The 19416-nt window shown below is 43.8% G+C and overlaps 1 protein-coding gene across 1 annotated transcript in view; it reads right to left on the bottom strand.

Moving 5' to 3' along the window:
• The window catches only part of LOC145359312 (voltage-gated delayed rectifier potassium channel KCNH4-like), a 187060-nt gene that overhangs the window by 99524 nt on the left and 68120 nt on the right, over positions 1 to 19416 (bottom strand). The window contains exons 3-5 of the mRNA XM_080213902.1: positions 15563 to 15694; positions 10208 to 10338; positions 1510 to 1753 (exon numbers count right to left, since the gene is read on the bottom strand). Coding sequence (XP_080070028.1) covers positions 1510 to 1753; positions 10208 to 10338; positions 15563 to 15694 — 507 coding nt within the window. The remainder of the gene's footprint in view (positions 1 to 1509; positions 1754 to 10207; positions 10339 to 15562; positions 15695 to 19416) is intronic.

Genomic DNA, 19416 nt, shown 5'->3' with positions numbered 1-19416 from the left:
TAGTGGTAATACCACTAAGCCATTGCCTCCCCTAAATGTTTAGGAACTGTTCCATAAAACCTGAACAAATGCAACCCACTGCTAAAAGCTAGTGTATTTACATATTACAAGTCATGTTCTTGCCATCTTTTCAGAGGGAATGTCCCACGGGATGATTCAAGGAGCTGCACAGATTGTTCATATATATGTAGGGTGGAATTTGATGCCCTCCCTGTGGCGAGTATGGAGAAGGAGGGGTATAGCGTTACATTAGGTGGGATGGTGCCAGGTGGGAACATCGCCACCTTTTTGCCTCTGCCCTGATTACATCCAGGGCAGGAAGTCCTTCCTGCCTTCATGCCAGTTGAGGCTTTTAAGAGGGTACACCAAGCCTTCCCCAAAGGAGGCAATGCAGGGCTCTCTCCCGCTGTCCAGCAAGTGGGCAAGAATATCCCCTCACTGCCCCCCAACCCCTGCACCACCCCACCCAGCCAATGCCTGGATTAAATTCTGCCCACAGGCAGCATAGATTGCAGCAACAGCCCAGAGGTAATTCCATCAATTAACTGTGCATTGACACCCCAGGCAGGTGTAAAATGTTTTCGGCTTGGCAGCAATCCTGGACGATGGCGTAACTCAGGTAGTAAGGACCAAGCTGACTCTGAATCAGGATTGAAACTCTCTCTGTCCGGGGAGATTCACACCTCTCCACTTTGGTATCTGCTCAGGCTTTGGCTGTCCTGATTCAGGCTGCGCCTACACAAGTATTGGTGCAAATTGAAGCAACTTCACCCTGATACCATAGCTAAAGTCTGAACTGTCATCCAAGACATTTACTCAACTATTTTTTGTCACTGTTTTCTTTCACTGATATGTTAAAGCTTTCATACCTAATGCACATCTATCTGCCCCAATGTAGCACAGAGGGAAGCCAGTGTCCAAGCTTTATAGGGGACATGGAGCACAGAAAGAGGCCGCTTAGCCCAACCGGTCTATGCTGGCATTTATACTCTGCTTATGCCTCCTTGAATCTTTCCTCTTCTAAAAGCCACATAAAAGCCTGAGATCATGTATCAACCGACTCAAGAACAACTTCTTCTCTGCTGCCATCAAACTTTTGAATGGACCTATCTTATATTAAGCTGATCTTTCTCTACACTCTAGCTATGACTGTAATACTATATTCTGCACACTCTCCTTTCCTTCACCCCAATGTACTCTATGAACAGTATGCTTTGTCTGTACAGCGCATAAGAATAAATACCTATTACTACATACCACTACATGTGACAATAATAAATCAAATCAAAGCAAATAACCCTAATTCTCTAATTTTTTAATGTAATGTCCTCTTGAATAAATCTATGCCATTGACCTCAAACAATCCCTGTGATGACAAGCTCCATATTCCCACCGCTCTTTGGCTTTCTCCTGAATTCCCATTTGGAGCAGGAAAAATTTTCCCCGGAGAAATTGTGCTGGGTGGTGTTCTGTGGTGGAGGACTGAAAGACTGAAAAAACCTGGCTTACCAAAAATAAAAAGCATTTCCACAGCGATGTCGCTCACGGTCGTGCTGCGGGAAGTGGAGGAGCTATCATCGCTTTCGGTGAAGCAGACGTTGTAAGGGACGGTCACAGCAACATAGAAGGTGGCCAGTAAGATGAGCCAGTCCCATCCGGCCTTGAACATGCTGTAGTGCATGAGGATGAAGCGGGATTTCTGGATGGACGCCACTTTATACTCCGGGAGGGAAGGCTTGTTCTCAAACATGTTCTGCCAAAGTAGAGAGTCAACAAGTTACAAACACAACAACAAACCGCTCATACAATGAAACTAAAAACAATTTTTTACCAGACTTTTTATTTATTCATTTGTGGGACAGGGGTGTCACTGGCTGGGTCAGCATTTACTGCCCATCCATAGATGCCCTTGGTGGGCAATTGAGAGTCAACCACATTGCTGTGGCTCTGGAGTCACATGTAGACCAGGCTGGATAAGGAAGGCAGATTTCCTTCCCTAAAGGACACTCGTGAACCAGATTTTTTTTTCCGACAATCGTTTCATGGCCATCAGTAGATTCTTAATTCCAGATATTTTTTATTGAATTCAAATCCCACCATCTGCCACAGCGGGGTTCGAACCCGGGTTCCCAGAACGTTAGCTGAGTTTCCAATAGTCTAGTGTTAATACCACTAGGCCTTCGTTTCCCCCTAAGGCATAAATCCGAAAGAGAAACAGGACTAGGCCCTGTGGTCCCCACGCCTGTTCAATTATTCAATAAAATCACAACTGATTTGCATCAGCTCCCATTCCGCACATCTGCACATCCTAAGATGCACTTAGTGCTCAAGAAGCTGTTGACTTTCATACTGAATACACTCAACAACTGAGTATTCACAGGACTGGGAGTTAGAAAATTCCAAAGATGCATTGCCCTCTAAGTGAAGGATTTATTCTTCCTTTCTGTCCGAAATGGCCGATGGATTAGAATCATGGAGTTGTAGAACGTAGAAAAGGCCCTTCGGCCCATTGAGTCTGCACCCACAATATCTACCACTAAAGGTAGGCTAATTCCATTTTCCTGTAGTTGCCCTATATATTTGAAAGTTATGATATTTTAAGTGCTCATCCAAATTTTTTTAAAGGTTGTAAGGTTTCCAGCCTCCACTACCTTCCCTGGCAGTGCATTCCAGACTCTCACCACATTCAGAGTGAAAAACTTTTTCTCAAATCCCCCCTGAATCCCCTGCCCTGTACCCAAAAATTATGCCCCCTCATGACTGACTCCTCAACCAAGGGGAGCAGCTCCTCCTTATTCACCCTGTCCATTCCCCTCATAGTCTTACACACCTTAGCCTTCTCTGTTCTAAAGAAAACACTCCAAGCCTACCCTGTGGCTCCTTACAGCTCAAATGTTCCATTCCAGGCAGCATCGTGGTGAGCCTCTTTTGTACCCCCTCTAATGTAATCACCTCCTTCCTGTGGTGACGTGGTCAGGACTGCACACAGTACTCCAGCCGTGGCCTAACTAACACTCTGCACAACTCCAACAATACCTCCTTCTGTTATTGTCAGAATGTCTTGGAAAACATTGGGAGCAGGATATTCTGGCTGTTCCTGCTAGCAGGATCTCCTGGTCCTGCTGAAATCGACCCTAACACACCCTCTTGCTGTCTTACTATAGTAAGAGATATCACTGGAAGTAAAGATCTTTCCTTAAATGTACTTTTATTAACGTAATTAACCATTCACAAGATGACCGATTACTCTTCCTCACTTAGTTTCTTTTCACTCATCTCGCTCTGAATCACATCATTGTGATATAGCTCCTTATGCACACTCTCAATAACTGTTACTAGAATAGTGTTAGCATTTACCCTTTACTGTACACTTCTGCCCCAAACTTTACCTCTACATTCTATATACACATCCTCCTGGACCTCCCACTGTTAGGAATGGATTAACAGATCTTCCAATTAAGTCCTAATTTGATGTCAATTATCTAATAGAGGTCACTTACATATAAAGGGATCACAATATTCTCACCAATATTCTATTGGTGGAGAATTGTGATCAAAGAAATAAAGGTATTTTGTGAAGAAGCAGAAAGTGTGCCTCCTTTATTCCACAGCAAGCGAGAGGCTTAAACATCTGTTAAGTCTCAAGGGATACTCTCCATGATGGTTTCACCAATTTCTCTACTGGTCTCTAATCAACACCATCTCTCCCTTTCCAATGTGGTTTGGTCGTGGACCTGGTGGTGTCGATTGGAAGTGCGAGTTTGACTTTGTCTGGCATTGCCATGGTTTTCCGCCGGGGTCAGGAGGGAGTGGTGGATAAGCGAGGCATGCAGAGAACACCAGCTAACATTTCCGACATCTATGCTGCTCCCCTCCCCCCCGCCCCACCTCCACCACATCTACAACCCACCCCCAGCCACCACTGAGAGATGGTCACAGCTGCACTGCAGACTACCCAGTGGACTGACAGGCTGAGTTCTTTCTCTTTTTGAATATTTCCTTTAATTTTCCCTTTAGATTTCCAGCAGCTGCAGTCGCTTTGTTTTCTGTACATTCTACAGAGCATTTGCATCTCCTCTTCATGACTGCAATTCCATCTCGTGCTCTTCCTTGCTCAATTAAATGTACTTTTCTTTTGAAAAGGCGACATATAGAAGGCACAGATGGAAAAGCATGAAGGGTTTTTATTATTCAGTTAGTTCTAAAACATCATTTGCACCTAAGAGACAAGCTGCACCTTCCCAGACTCATCCATCAGACTGAGTGACAGTTGATTGGACAGATCATTCAGTAAGTATTTATAGACTTTACTTCATGGTTTTGGCAGTGACAACTGCATTGAAGTGTGCGCAATTTCCCAAATCCCAAGCTCAAATTGTGCTAGGGGAAGTCAAAGCCTTGAAACCAGGCTGGTGAATAAGTCTGGGCAGTGGCCGCCAGTTCGTTCTTTTAAACATTTCTCCTCTGCGTTTTTTCACCACGTTTTCTCCATGAATAAAGCCTTTGTCAGGCCGCACTTTTGGAATATAGCATTCATTTCTGGTCGCCACGCTCCCAGAAGGGTGTGGAGGTGTTGGAGAGGGTACAGAAAAGATTTACCAGTATGTTACCTGGCATGGAGGGCATTAGCTACGAGGAGAGGTTGGTGAAACTTGGTTTGTTCTCACTGAAATGACAGAGGTTGAGGGGTGGACCTGATAGAAGTCTGTAAGATTATGAGCGGCGTGGACAGATTGGATAGTCAGAAGCTTTTTCCCAGGGTGGAAGAGTCAATTACTAGGGGGCACAGGTTTATAATGTGAGGGGCAAGGTTTAAAGGAGATGTGCAAGGCAAGTTTTTTACACAGAGGGTGGTGGGTGCCTGGAGTGCGCTGCCGGGGGAGGTAGTGGAAGCAGATACAATAGTGAGTCTTAAGAGGCGTCTGGACAAATACATGAATAGGATGGGAATGGAGGGCTGTGGTCTCTGGAAGGGTGGGGTGGTCTAATTCAGTTGGCAGCATGGTCAGTGCAGGCTTGGAGGCCTGTTCCTGTGCTGCAATTTTCTTTGATCTTTGTTCTTTGTAGATGCAGGATTTTCCAGTCCTGCCTGCCTGCAGGGTTTTCAACTGCTGCCAAAGTCAGCAGACTTTTGGCTGAGCTTGCCATATCTGGCAGGGTCAGTGCAGCTGCCTGGAAATAGCCTCCTAGTGGCAGACCGGGGGAGCTAGCACTGGGTAGGTTTCGGTTTAAGTATATTTATTAATGTCACAAGAAGGCTTACATTAACACTGCAATGAAGTGACTGTGAAAATCCCCTAGCTGCCACACCCTGGCACCTGTTTGGATACACAGAGGGAGAATTTAGCACAGCCAATGCATCTAATCAGCACGTCTTTCGGAGGAAACTGGAGCACCCGGAGGAAACCCATGTAAACTCAGGGAGAGCCTTCAGACTCCGCACAGACAGTGACCTAAAGCCGGGAATTGAACCCGGCTCCCTAGCACTGTGAGATAGCAGTGCTAGCTACTGTGGCACCGTGTCACCCCATCCCGCCAGCTACCGAGGTGCAGTAGCCTCAGGCTGCCCTGTGGGGGAGGTTTCCCACCCCTCACCCCCACTACCAGCCTGTTCCCCCCTCACCGCGACCCCTCCTCCCAGCGTACATGGCCCAATCTCAGACCCTCATCATTGAATTGAGTCACCCCTTGGCCTCATTTTCTCAGGAAAACATCATCTTTCCTCAGAGCTCGCATTCTCCAGTCTTGACAACATTTTTGCCTGCAATGTCTCCAGTGCAGTGTCTTCTTTCCTGTAATATGTGGTGATCAAAACTGTACACAGCACTCAACATGCTAAAATTTTGGTATCTCTATTTTGTGCAAGATTAGAGATTTTAAAAGATCATTGGTTAACATTTAATGTGCGTAATTTTAGAAAATTGCTACAACAAGGGGCAGTCTTTTTTCTAAATCATAATTTTGGAACTAATCTTGAAATAGATTAAATTGGTTAAAATGAAAATTTCTCCCGAAATATTCCTACAGAGATGTTGGGAGAATGAGATAATTAAAGCACATTCAAATCGCAGAAATGTGTAGTTCAAATGTGCTGTAAACTGCAGCAGAAAAGGCCACTCAAACCTGAGCCTGTTAATGCAAATCGTTGCTTTTAACTACACATTGTCTGCTTCACTTTAGCTCCTTCTGATTGAAGTTGATGGAGAATTATACTTCGCTGTGCAACCGACTCATGCAATCTGTCAAAGTGTAACATGAATGAACTCAGTGCAAAGTGCTCTGTCAGGAACACGGAATCTCTACACCAAAATTAAGGGAATGTTGACGGAGATTATGGATAAAGGGAGGAGCGACCGTCTAAGCTTTCACTCTGGTCCAAGGCAGTTTATTTTGGACATTTTGTTACAGGGGAACTTGTTTGAATATTACAACTGCTGCTGTAATATTGAAGATTTTAAGGGCAGCATAGTGGCACTGTGGTTAACACTGCTGCCTCACAGGGTCAGGGGCCCAGGTTCAATTCTGGCCTCAGGTGACTGTCAATGCGGAGTTTGCATATTCTCCCCATGACTCTGTGGGTTTCCATGGGTGTTCTGGTTTCCTCAGAGTCCAGAGATGTGTAGGTTAGGTCAATTGGCCATGCTAAATTGCCCCTTAGTGCCCAGAGATGTATAGGTTAGGTGGAGTAGTCGTGGTAAAGTGGTAAATGCGTGGGAAAGGGACGGGGGGTGGTACATGGGGTAAGATGTTCTTTCAGAGAGTTAGTGCAGACTTCAATGGGCTGAATGGCCTCTTTCTGCACTGTAGGGTTTCTATGTTCCAAAGAAAATCTTTTATTCAGTTTGTGCCTTTCCTGTCCATCAGATGTTCCAAGGCACCTTACAACCAATGGAGCATCTCTGAGTGTAGTCATTGTCATAATGTAGAAAACCTTCCTTGAATAAGAAAGAAAGTTCCAGAGAATCACTAACTGTAGTTAAACAATTTGACAGGGTGAACGATAGGAGGTTGACAGATGAACTGATGATATGTTTTCTCATGAACGCCATAATCAGTTTCTCAGGTATTCAGGAGAGCTGGCCCACTCGACAGTTCAGTGATTAATAGGATATTTAATTCCGTTCTTCATGTGTTCTTTATTGTTCACAATAATAGGCCTGCTAATTGTTAAAAATCTGAGCTCTATTTTACCATCCAGCAGTTATGTGTCTGACACAATGTACTCAGAGGAAGTATATTCAATAGTCTGATTTCAGATAAAGTTTCCTGAGCAAAGGAGCATCAGGGTCAGTCATGGCTCCTGCCACACCCTACCATCCAGTGACCTGCACTATATAAGACCATAAGACATAGGAGCAGAATTAAGCCACTCGGCCCATCAAGTCTGCTCTGCCATTCAATCATGGCTGATATTTTTCTCATTCCCGTTCTCCTGCCTTTTCCCCATAACCCCTGATCCCATCTATCTCTGACTTAAAGACACTCAATGGCCTGGCCTCCACAGTCTTCTACAGCAAAGATTCTCCACTCTCTGGCTGAAGAAATTCCTTCTCATCTCTGTTTAAAAGGATTGTCCCTTTAGCATGATGTTGTGCTCTTTGGTTCTAGTTTTTTCCCACTAGTGGAAACATGCTCTCCATGTCCACTCTATCCATGCCTCGCAGTATCCTATAAGTTTCAATAAGATCCCCCTCATCCTTCCAAACACCAACAAATACAGGCCCAGCGTCCTCAACCATTCCTCATATGACAAGCTCTTCATTTCAAGGATCGTTCTTCTGAACCTCCTCTGGATCCTTACCAAGGCCAGCACATCCTTCCTTAGATATGGGGCCCAAAACTGCGCACAATACTTCAAATGGGGTCTGACCAGAGCCTTATACAGCCTCAGAAGTATCTTCCTGCTCTTGTGTTCTAGCCCTCACCCCATGAATGCTAACACTGCAATTACCTTCCTAACTGCTGACTGAACCTGCACGTTAACTTTAAGAGAATCTTGAATAAGGACTCCCAAGTCCCTTTGAGTTTCTGACTTCCTAAGCGTTTTCCCATTTACAAAATACTCTATGCCTCCATTCCTCTTTCCAAAGTGCATAGCCTCACACTTTTGCACATTGTATTCCATCTGCCACTTCTTTGCCCACTCTCTTAACCTGTCCAGGTACTTCTGCAGCCCCTCCCCCTTCCTCAATATTACCTGTCCCTCTACATATTTTTGTGTCATCTGCAAACATCACAACAGTGCCTTCAGTTTCTTCCTCCAAATCGTTAATGTATATTGTGAAAAGTTGTGGTCCCAGTACTGACCCCTGAGTCACACCACTAGCCACCAAATGTCATCCTGAAAAAGACTCACTCTCCCCACTCACTATCCCCACTCTCTGCCTTCTGCCAGTCAGCCAATCCTCTATCCATGCCGGGATCTTACCCTTAGCACCATGGGCACTTCACTTACTTAACAGTCTCCTTTGCAGCACTTTGTCAAAGGTCTTTTGGAAATCTAAATAAATCATGGCCACTAGTTCTCCTTTATCTCCTCAAAGAAATTTATTGGCAGATGTTTTCTGTGTGCTGTGCTTGAGTAAACTGTTTGTCACTATATTAACGTTCACTCAATTCACTCAAGTTCGTCAGGACCAGTCTTAGGGCTTAACCGGGCAGGATTTTCCCGTTCCACGCTTCCCAAGGCCGGACAATCCCGGTCCAGATAATGGATCTTTCAATGGTCCAGTAAATTTTCCGTCTCACCTGCAACAATTCCTGCAACAGGTAGGACCAGAAAGTTTACCCCCAACTTTTCACCTTCATGGCAAAAATTATCCAGCCCAACTTGGACTGGCACTTTTTTTAATTTGCTTATGGGATGTGGGTGTCAGTAGCTGGGCCAGCATCTATTGCCCATCCCTGAGGGCATTTAAGAGTTTACAGTTTACATAACTGATTTGGAGTTGGGGATCAAGTGTAGTGTGTCAAAGTTTGCAGATGACGCTAAGATGAACGGCAGAGCAAAGTGTGTAGAGGACACCGAAAGTCAGAAAAGGGGTATAAAGAGTTAAATGAGTGGGCAAGGGTCTGGCAGATGGAATCCAATGTTGGTAAATGGGAGGTCTTCCATTTTGGTAGGAATAACAACAAAATGGTTTATAATTTATATGGTTAAAAAATTGCAGCATGCTGCTGTGCAGAAGGACTTGGTCCTTGTGCATGAATCACTAAAAGTTGGTTTGCAGGTGCAGCAGGTAAATTAAAAAGAATGGAATTTTGTCCTTCATTGCCAGAGAGATGGAGTTTAAAAACAGGGAGGTTATGTTACAGCTATATAAGGTGCTGGTGAGGCCATATCTTTGAGTACAATGTATATTTTTGGTCTCCTTACCTGAGAAAGGATATATTGACACTGGAGAGGGCGCAGAGGAGATTCACTAGGTTGATTCTGGAATTGAGAGGGTTGGCTTATGAGGAGAGACTGAATAGACTGAGTAGAATTCATTAGAATTTAGAAGAACAATGGGGGATCTTATAGAAACGTATAAAATTGAAGGGAATCAGTATGATAGAAGTAAGGAAGTTGTTTTCACTGATGGGTGAAATCAGAACTAGGGACATAACCTTAAAATAAGGGGGAGCAGATTTAGGACTGAGTTGGAGAGGAACTTCTCCATCCAAAGGGTTGTGAATCTGTGGAACTCCCTTCCCAGTGAAGCAGTTGAGGCTACCTCATTGAATGTTTTTTAAGGCAAAGATAGACTTTTGAATAGTAACGGAATTAAGAGTTATGGTGAACGGGTGGGTAAGTGGAGCTGAGTCCACAAAAAGATTTTATTGAATGGCGGAGCAGGCTCGAGGGGCCAAATGGCCTACCCCTGCTCCTAGTTCTTACGTAACTACATCGCTGTGGCTCTGGAGTCACATGTAGGCCCGACCAGGTAAGAATGGCAGATTTCCTACCTTAAAAGGCATTAATGGACCAGATGGGTATTTACAACAATGGTTTCATGGTCAACATTAGACTTTTAATTCCTGTTTTTTGTTGAATTCAAATCTCACCATCTGCCACGGTGAGATTTGAACACCTGACCCCCGAGTATGACTTTAGTTAAGAGCAGTCGCGATATCAAGCATCATATGGCGGCAAAAGTAAAAGACGTGTTCACCCCCTTCTTGTTATAGTCACAGATTGAACAATAAAAAGTAGGGGAATACTCACGTTACTCAGCGTAACTTTATTTTTGTCTCGTTTCTGAAGGTGACTGGTTAGATGGTACAGGACAGTTCTGCCCTGTCTGCGGGCAACGCTAAAATGGGAGCCACTATTCTTCTTGTTCTTGCGTTTTTCCTCTGTTGGGAAGAATGAAAGAAAATAAGATGAGACCCTGTTAATACAAATGTGCTTCACGGAGAGACAAAGGGGGAAAAAAGAGGCATTCTCTGCCCTAAATGTATTTTAGTACTTTTCTCGGTTTGTGAGATAGCCTGGAGTAGCTTAAAGAAGAGCTACAAGTTTACAAGGTGCACAAACAAGACAGGCCATTGGCCTTCCTAGCTCAGACCTCGATACCAACACTGAAATGTACTTAAATGATTTCAATATTTTACTATTAAACCTGGAAGTCTATCGCAAATGTTGATCAATGTGTAGACCTTCTTGGCATCAATCCTAAAGTTACCTTTCACTTGTCTGATCAGTGTCTCCTGTTGCTGCTTAGCTTGAAATCCACTTTCTCTGTAACCTTTCATACCTTTTGTATCCCTCTGAAGTTTCTCCTGTCTTTCTCCTATCTCAGTCCTTTGATGCTAATTGATGAGAAGCTTGCCATATGCTTACCAGTAATGAATTTTCTATGATCTGTGTCTCAAGGTAGTACAAACAGAGTAATTATCAAAGCTAAGCATACATGAATATTTATGTCACAGTGTGACTGAAATGTTTAAAACCATCAACAAATCTGAATGTGGTATTCATAACTGATGCTCATTCCAAGAGCACAATTGAAGCTTTTTAGATATTAAGGGGCTGTTTCAAATCACAATTTTATAAGTGCCTTATCAAACGTCAAAGAGGAGTCTCTGTACTCAATGGAGTTTAGAAGGATGAGGGGGGATCTCATTGAAACTTACAGAATACTGGAAAGGCTGGATAGAGTGGGGAAGATTTTTCCATTAGTGGGAGGGACTAGAATCAGAAGATACAGTCCCAGAGTACAGGGACGACCCTTTAAAATGAGGTGAGGAGGAATTTCTTCAGCCAGAGGGTGGCGAATCTATGGAAGTCATTGCCACAGATGGCTGTGGAGGCCAGGTCAATGAGTGTATTTAAGACAGGGATGGATACGTTCTTGATTGGTAAGGGGACCAAAAGTTACAGGGAAAGGCAGGAGAATGGAGTTGAGAAAGATACCAACCATCATTAAATGGTGAAGCAGATTAGATGGGCCGAATTGCCTAATTCTGTGTCTATATTTTATGGTAATGACCTCAATGAGGCCCATGAGGTTGGTCTCTTAGAGTATGAGCTCCCTAATTGAGGTAGTGATTGCCTGTCCAATCAGGGAGACTCACCTATATATAAATATGGAGTGTCATGTCTACTGACACTGGATGCTGATTTTGTATCTAAATCACTCTTAGAAGTGGAATTGAGTTTGTAAAAAAAGGGAATCCAATAAAGGAACATCGGCCTCTGAGGAGTTATTTCACATTTCAAACTAACAGTCAAATCCTTCGTATCAGAACTGCTTTTTCCTTCACCACAATTGGGAAGTGTTAGATCAGGTCTAAGTAAGTTAATAGTTTTGATTTCGGGGAAGAAGAAAAATCAAACCCCATATATTCTCCAGTACTCTTCCTTCAATCACGGTTTTTAATTGTGTTGAAAAAGAAAGCATCAGATCTGGAATATGTATTGTCCGTTAATGTTATAGCCTGTGCTGAGAATGCAAAGTTCAATTCACCTTTACGATAGCAAATACTGATCCAAATTTCAGAATACAGGCCCCGGCTACAGGCCAAGTGATACCAAAATAGGAGTTATGGTTACTTCTTTAAAAGAAGGAAAGATTGTATTTTTACAGAGCCTTTTGTGAGCACCAAATGATTTTTGGGCTTTATAGCCAATGATGTAATTTTGAAATGCATCATAGGAACAGGAAGACCTGTATAAAGCCCTTTGAACCCACTCCACCATTCAATAAACTTCATGACTGATCAATGGCCTAACTCCATGTACTTGCCCTGGGCCCATCTTCCTTAATACCCCTTGCTCAGTGAAACTTTGTTTATCTCAAATTTAAAGCTAACAATTAAACCAGCATCTGCTGCCATTTGAGGAAGAGAGTTCCAAACCTCTCCCACTCTCTGCATGTAGAAGTGTTTTCTAACATTTCTCCTGAACGCTTGGCCCTAAATTTTAGATCATGGCCTTTGGTTCTAGAACCTTCAACTATTGGAAACATTTTATCTTTATCCACCCTGTCCTTCCCTGTAAATATTTTGTAGATCTCTATCAGATCACCCTCAGCCTTCTGAATTCAAGAGAATAAAGGCCTAATTTGTCTAATCTCTCCTCATAATTTAACCCCTGAAATGCAGGTATCATTCTTGGAAAACTGCGTTGAACTCCCTCCAGGGCCAAAACATCTGTTGTAATGTAAGAAAGGAGAAAGTTTATTCATGTACAGCAGACACCCACAAGCTACAGGGTCGTAACTCCTGTACCTACCCCGATCAGACAAAAAAACCAACCACTTCCTTTCCTCCGATTTTCCTGACCAATCTTCCAATGGAGGATCCTGCCGAACTTCCTCAGCTGAGGAAACCTCGGACAGAGCAGCGGAGAGAATCAGACCAGAAGCCATATCCTCTTTGTAACAGCTCCAGCTGCCTTGAACTGGTAAGTAAAGAGTTCAAATGTCCCATTGTCTTAGTGTATGAGTGAATGGATGAATGGGTCATTGTGTAAATGGGTAGAGTGGGTGAGGTAGGTGGGTAAGGTGTAGGGTGAGCGAGGTAAGTGGGTGAGGTAGACTGGATGAGGTAACTGGATGAGGGGAAGGGTGAGTGAGGTAAGTGGGTAGGGAAAGGGTGGGGTGAGGTAAGGGGGTAAGGGGATAGGATGGGTAGGGTATGCAGGTAAGGAAATAGAGTGGGTGAGGTAAGTGGATAAGGTGATAGGGTGGATGAGGTAGGTGGGTAGGGGGAAGGGTGGGTGGGGTAAGTGGGTAAGGTGAAGGGTGGGTGGGGTAAGGGGATAGGATGGGTAGGGTAAGTGGGTAAGGAAATAGAGTGGGTGAAGTAAGTGGATAAAGTGGTAGGATGTTTGAGGTAGGTGAAAGGGGATAGAGTGGGCGAGGTAAGGTGACGAGGGAACAGGGTGGGTGAGGTAAGGTGGGTAAGGGGGTAGGATGGCAGCTGGGTCAAGTGGTAGCTGGGTGGAGTGATGAGGTTGGGTCAGAACAGGTTGAGTGTCAGTCAGCAGGTTGGCAGGGGTTTTGAGTAGTGGGGTATGGTTAGATTGGGTCAGAGAGAGAGTCAGAGGGTGAGAGTGATAGACGGGAGTGGATGGTGTGGTGGTGGTGGGGGGTGGGGTGGTGCCTGTTTGGGTCAATGTACCTAACCAGCACATCTTTCAGACAGTGGGAGGAAACCGGAGCAGTCGGAAAAAACCCATGCAGACATGGGGAGAAACTTCATACAGACAGCGACCCAAACTGAGCATCGAACCTGGGTCCCTGATGCTGTGAGGCAGCAATGCTAGCCACCACGAATCTAGCCGCAATCAGTTCAGCCATGATCTTATCGAGTAGCGGTTTAGGCTCGAGGGAGAAAATGGCTAATTCCTGCTCCTGTTTCTCACCTCCTTATGTTAATGTTCACATGAAAGAATGGACACGGCAAGAATTACAACCAATAAAATCTACCCTTGGCTGCCCCTACCAAGCTTCACGCACTATTCAAGCTTAACTGCTATATAATAGAAAACACTGCCAGGCACTGATAGGGTGAAATTATTCTAGAATATTAGCAAATAAAATTTGTATCAAATTCCTTTATCTGATACTTTAACAGAGCTAATTTTTGCATGCTAAACTGTTCACAATAGATAAATTCTTACAAAATGTTGAAATGCTACTATCTTGAAGCGCAGTCACACTCCCTCAAAAGTCAAAGATAAAGAAGCCACAAGGATGTCATGAAACAGAAAGAATGTTATGTTATATTCATGACACCCCATCATATTGCATTATCCTCAGACTATCAGAGTCTATTCTTAATTCCCAGTGCATGGCTAATTAGTGACATTTCACATCATAGCACCACTTATTGACATTAAGGGGAGAAAACTGCTATAGAATGGTGCACATATTAAAATGAATCTGGCACTATGGTGTTCACACTACCTGTAAGCACCATTTGTGAAGTGATGGATCCAAAATGGTACAAGGATTTTGTGTAAATTAAAGATGCTAATTGTAGCACTATTAAAAATGTGTTGGGGTAGGAAAGAATAAAAATCCCTTTGAAAGAGAAACTTCCAGAAAAGAAACTTTATAAAAATATTCATATTTGGAATCTTGCAGCCACAGAACAAGACACTTGGCTACACAAATACTAGATAATACATGAGAGGGATATAATATTAACATGGACTAATGACATTATTATGTCATGGGTATTAACACATCATAAATTAAACCACAATCTGTAAAGGTTTCCATAGAATCCAAAGAACCCCTGTGATGCAGAAGAAGGTCATTTGGCCCATCGAGTCAGCACCAACTTTTGAAAAAAGCATCTTACCTAGGCCCACACTCTACCCTATCCCCATAACTGAATGCATTTACAGTGGCTAATCCACCTAATCGACACATCTTTCGACACTAGGGGACAATTTACCATGGCAAATCCACCTAACTTGAACAACTTTGGTCTGTGGGAGGAAACCAGAGCACCCGGAGGAAACACACATGGGGATAATGTACCACACAGCACCAGGGACCTGGGTTCAATTCTGACCTTGAGTTCTCTCCGTGTCTGCATGGGTTTCCTCAGGTGCTCTAATTTCCTCCCACACTCCAAAGATGTGCAGGTTAGCTGGACTGGCCATGCTAAATTGCCCCTTAGTGTCAGGGGGAAAGACAGGGTAAATACATGGGGTTATGGAGATTGGATCTGGATGGAATTGTGGTCGGTGATGGTCTGATGGGCTGAATGGCCTCCTTCTGCACTGTAGGGATTCATGATTCCATTCTATATGGAAACCTTTCTGTAAAAACAGAGAAAGAGCAAGTAGTCGCATCAATTTCAAATCCCATGAGAAAAAATGCTGGAAAATCTCAGCAGGTCTGGCAGCATTTGTAATGAGAGTAAAGAGCTGATGTTTCGAGTCCAGACTTTGTCAAAGCTTTGACAATGTGTCATCTGGACTCGAAACGTCAGCTCCTTTCTCCCCTTACAGATGCTGCCAGACCTGCTGAGATTTTCCAGCATTTTCTCTTTTGATTTCAGGTTCCAAATCCGTAGTAATTTGCTTTTATCCAAGTTCAAACTCCATTACTGCTTTTACCTTCCTTCCCGTCTCCCTGGTGTGTTTTGCCTCGGGTATCTGTGACATCCTTGAAGGAGACCAGGAATAGCACAACTTCCCCCTTCTCATTTTTAATGGGTACAATGTCAAGTAGACACCAGAACGCAGTGCCTGTAAATGAAGAGCAGAGAAGAGTACAATGAGTAGGTAGTGAAATTCCGAAGATGACAGTTCCGAATTAGTGATTTCACTGAGGGATATGCGGAAACATCTGTCCAGGTCTTTTACAATAATGGAGCACGTACAAAAACTGCCAAGAATATTCCTTCCCAAATTACAATATATTGAATGTTTTAGCGTAGCTAACACATAAGTGTAGCTGCAAAGGTTATTCCAGATGTTGAGTTGATTGCCAACTTAATTCAGATCAGCGATGTCCTATAAAAGATTTCCCCCTTGGTGTCACAGCTTCCTAAACAGATTCAATTGGTACCAACAATATCCTGCTGTCTTCCTGCAGGTTGTTATTGTAGCCTATTCTTCTGTGTAGGCGGATAGGACATCCCTTGGAAAACAGCAAGCCTCTGCTTTAAATATACAGCTCAAGGTTCAATAATGTCAGCAGGGCTATTTTAACCAGAGTTTTGCGTGGGGAAGACTTTGTGGCTTTCCCAGCACGCCAACTTAGGAAGAGGAGGAGACGCAGCCAGGGGGGTAGAGGGGTCCGCTATTCTGACTTTACATTGGACCAAGAAGTGGAGGATTCTCCTGCCAAAGGCCTCCTCCCCTCCCCCGATTGCAAGGCCCACAGCAACAACATTCCTGGTGGTCTATCTGAATTCTACTGACTGTTCCTTAAGTGATGTGGAGATGCTGACGTTGGACTGGGGTAAACACAGTAAGAAGTCTCACAGCACCAGGTTAAAGTCCAACAGGTTTATTTGTAGCAAACACCATTAGCTTTCGGAACTGGCTGTTCCTTTATCAGTACTCCCATCGAAGGAACAGCCAGTTCCAAAAGCTGGTGGTATTTGCTACAAATAAACCTGTTGGACTTTAACCTGGTGTTGTGAGACTTCTTACTGTGTTCCTTAAGTGCCCAGCAGTTGCCTCTGGCTGTCCAGTCGATACGGGGACTATTTCCAAAGGGGCAAAGAAAGCCAAAAGAAAACTTTAAAAAGAGGGATTTGAAACGATGAAGTTGGCTGAAATTTTGAACAGGAAAAGAAAATTTCCTCTGGTTGCCAAGTCCGTAAGGAAGGACCGTCAGTTCAAACTGCCAGTGCCAGCTTTGGGAAAGATTTCAGGATAAAATTTTCTCTGTGGATGGTTGTTTTAACGCAGGGAATTACTGAATCAAAAATCATGACAGTTAAGGAATAACGGCATAAATATCTGAATGAGATTAGGGGGTAAGATCACCCCTAAGCGTAGGAGGCTTTGGGATGATCTTATAGAGGTTTATAAAATAATGAGGGATATAGATAAGCCAGATAATTAACACCTTTTCGCAAAGGTAGGGAAGTCTGAAACTTGAAGGCATTAGTTTAAGGTGAGAGAGGAGAGATACCAAAGGGTCCAGAGAGGCAAATTTTTTCACAACAGAGAATGGTGAGTGTTTGGAATGAGCTGTTAGAGATAGTAATAGAGGCGGGTACAAATTTATCTTCTAAAAAGCATTTAGGCAGTTAATCAGGTAAGATGGGAATAAAGGGATACGGGCAATTGGGACTAGCTTAGTGGTGAAAACTGGGTGGCATGGGATACGGGCAATTGGGACTAGCTTAGTGGTGAAAACTGGGTGGCATGGACAAGTTGGACCAACGGGCCTGTTTCCAGGCTGTAAACCTCTATGACTCTAAGTCCCTTTTCTATTTTTCCCTGATGACAGCTATCTTGCTGAACGAATAAAACGTTTGAATGAGGTGCAAAAATCTGAATTAATTCATTGAATTAAATGTAATGTTCCCTCGCCAGAGTTCCTTTTGCCAATCAATGTAATGAGCTTTTTTTAAATAAGCTGTTTGTCTAGGAATGAACATTGTCCGGTACAGTAAGTGATTCAGTGCTGGTTCAGAGCCTTTTTCACTTTATTAGACATTGAAAGTCTCTTGGCGATCAATGTAGAGACTGCTTCTGTTTAGGTGTGAAAATGCCTCAAGAAATACAAATGCTCGAGTTTTGTATTACTGAGAGTTTATCGGTGTTTTAGCGCTGCACAAACCTCTCTGGCAGCAAGCTGGAGCAGAAACTCGCTCTGGTTCTGTTGCAGTGATTAATGATTACAGCTCCTCCAAAAGGAAGCCATCCTTTCTCCAGCTGATAAATTGGAAGTAACCGCGAGGCTCAAAGTCTCAAATGTTTCCCAGCGTGAAACCACTAAACAATTTGCTGCATCCCAGTATTTTTTACACTGAATGTGTACAATGTAAAGGAATAAATGAAATAAACTGAAATGGTGTCTTCCTGTTAAAAGAAAGTACTGTAAGTGCAGACCAGTTTGCATTCCATCGCTAAATTGTGACCAAACTTAGTCCATTAGAGAAAATGGATAAACTAATGGTCCCGTTAAGTAAATAATATAAATGGTACATGTTGGAAATGCATAGCAGATCTTCTGACAAAAAGCCATCAGTCTGAAATGTTAACACTTTCCCGCTACAGATCTCCACCTAACCCATTCAGTGTTTGCTAAAACATTTCCAATTTCCAGCATCACTACAGGCTTCCTAAAATGCAGATCAGTTGTGGTGAGTGTGCCGAGGGCTTGGAAATGAGTATAGCCGCAAGTGGTGGCGACGCCACAGGGTGGCACAGTGGTTAGCACTGCTGCCTCACAGCGCCAGGGACCCGGGTTCAATTCCAGCCTCAGGCAATTGTCAGTGTGGATTTTGTACTTTCTCCTCATGTCTGCATGGGTTTCCTCCGGGTGCTCCAGTTTCCTCCTGCAGTCCAAAGATGTGCAGGTTAGGTGGATTTGCCAGGGTAAATGGCAGAGGGTTATAGACATAAGGCAGACGGAAGGGCTTGGTGGGGTGCACTATTGGAGAGTCAGTGCAGATTCAATGGGCTAAATGGCCTCCTTCTACACTGTAGGGATTCTATGGTGAGAGAAACGGCTGGGCGCAGTCTCCTGGCTCCTGGGCAGTGCCAAGTTTGCACTTACCAGATTGGCACTATTAGGGCAGGGCCTTGGGCAAGGCCACTAGGAAACTCTATTGGAGTCTTCCCATTATACGGTGGCAGGGTGGCGACGGCGTGGGGGCAAGGGAGGGGATGCTGGGGTGGGGGAGAGGGCTCTGATGCCTCGATGCCGGCAATGATGGGGGTGGAAGTATTTAACTTCAATTTGTAGAGTTAGATTTAGTCACTACCTCCCATCCATTGACTCTGTCTACACTTCCCACTGCCTCGGCAAAGCAGCCAGCATAATTAAGGACCCCACACACCCCGGACGTTCTCTCTTCCACCTTCTTCCTTCAGGAAAAAGATATAGAATTCTGAGGTTATGTACCAACTGACTCAAGAACAGCTTCTTTCCTGCTGCTGTCAACTTTTGAATGGATTTACCTTGCATCAAGCTGATCTTTCTCTAGACCCTAGCTATGACCGTAACACTACATTCTGCACTCTCTCATTTCCTTCTCTATGAACGGTATGTTTTGTCTGTATGGTGCGCAAGAAACAATACTTTTCACTGTATACTAATCCATGTGACAATAATGTAATAATCAAATCAAACAAATCCTCAGGAATGATGGTGCAAAACATACCTCACTTTTTTTTTGACAAAGTGTCAGTTGATCTGGAGAGAAAACCTGCCTGTTTCTTTGAGGAGAAACGGTTTTCAGTCAGAATCTGACACTTTGCAATTTCTTGGGGAATTTCCACTC

This window comes from Carcharhinus amblyrhynchos, chromosome 27 (genome assembly GCF_965287045.1).
Source record: "Carcharhinus amblyrhynchos chromosome 27, sCarAmb.v2.hapA, whole genome shotgun sequence".
In the NCBI taxonomy this organism is placed as follows: Eukaryota; Metazoa; Chordata; class Chondrichthyes; order Carcharhiniformes; family Carcharhinidae; genus Carcharhinus; species Carcharhinus amblyrhynchos.
The sequence above is the reverse complement of the archived record's forward strand: the minus strand, read 5'-3'. Positions and strand labels throughout refer to the sequence as shown.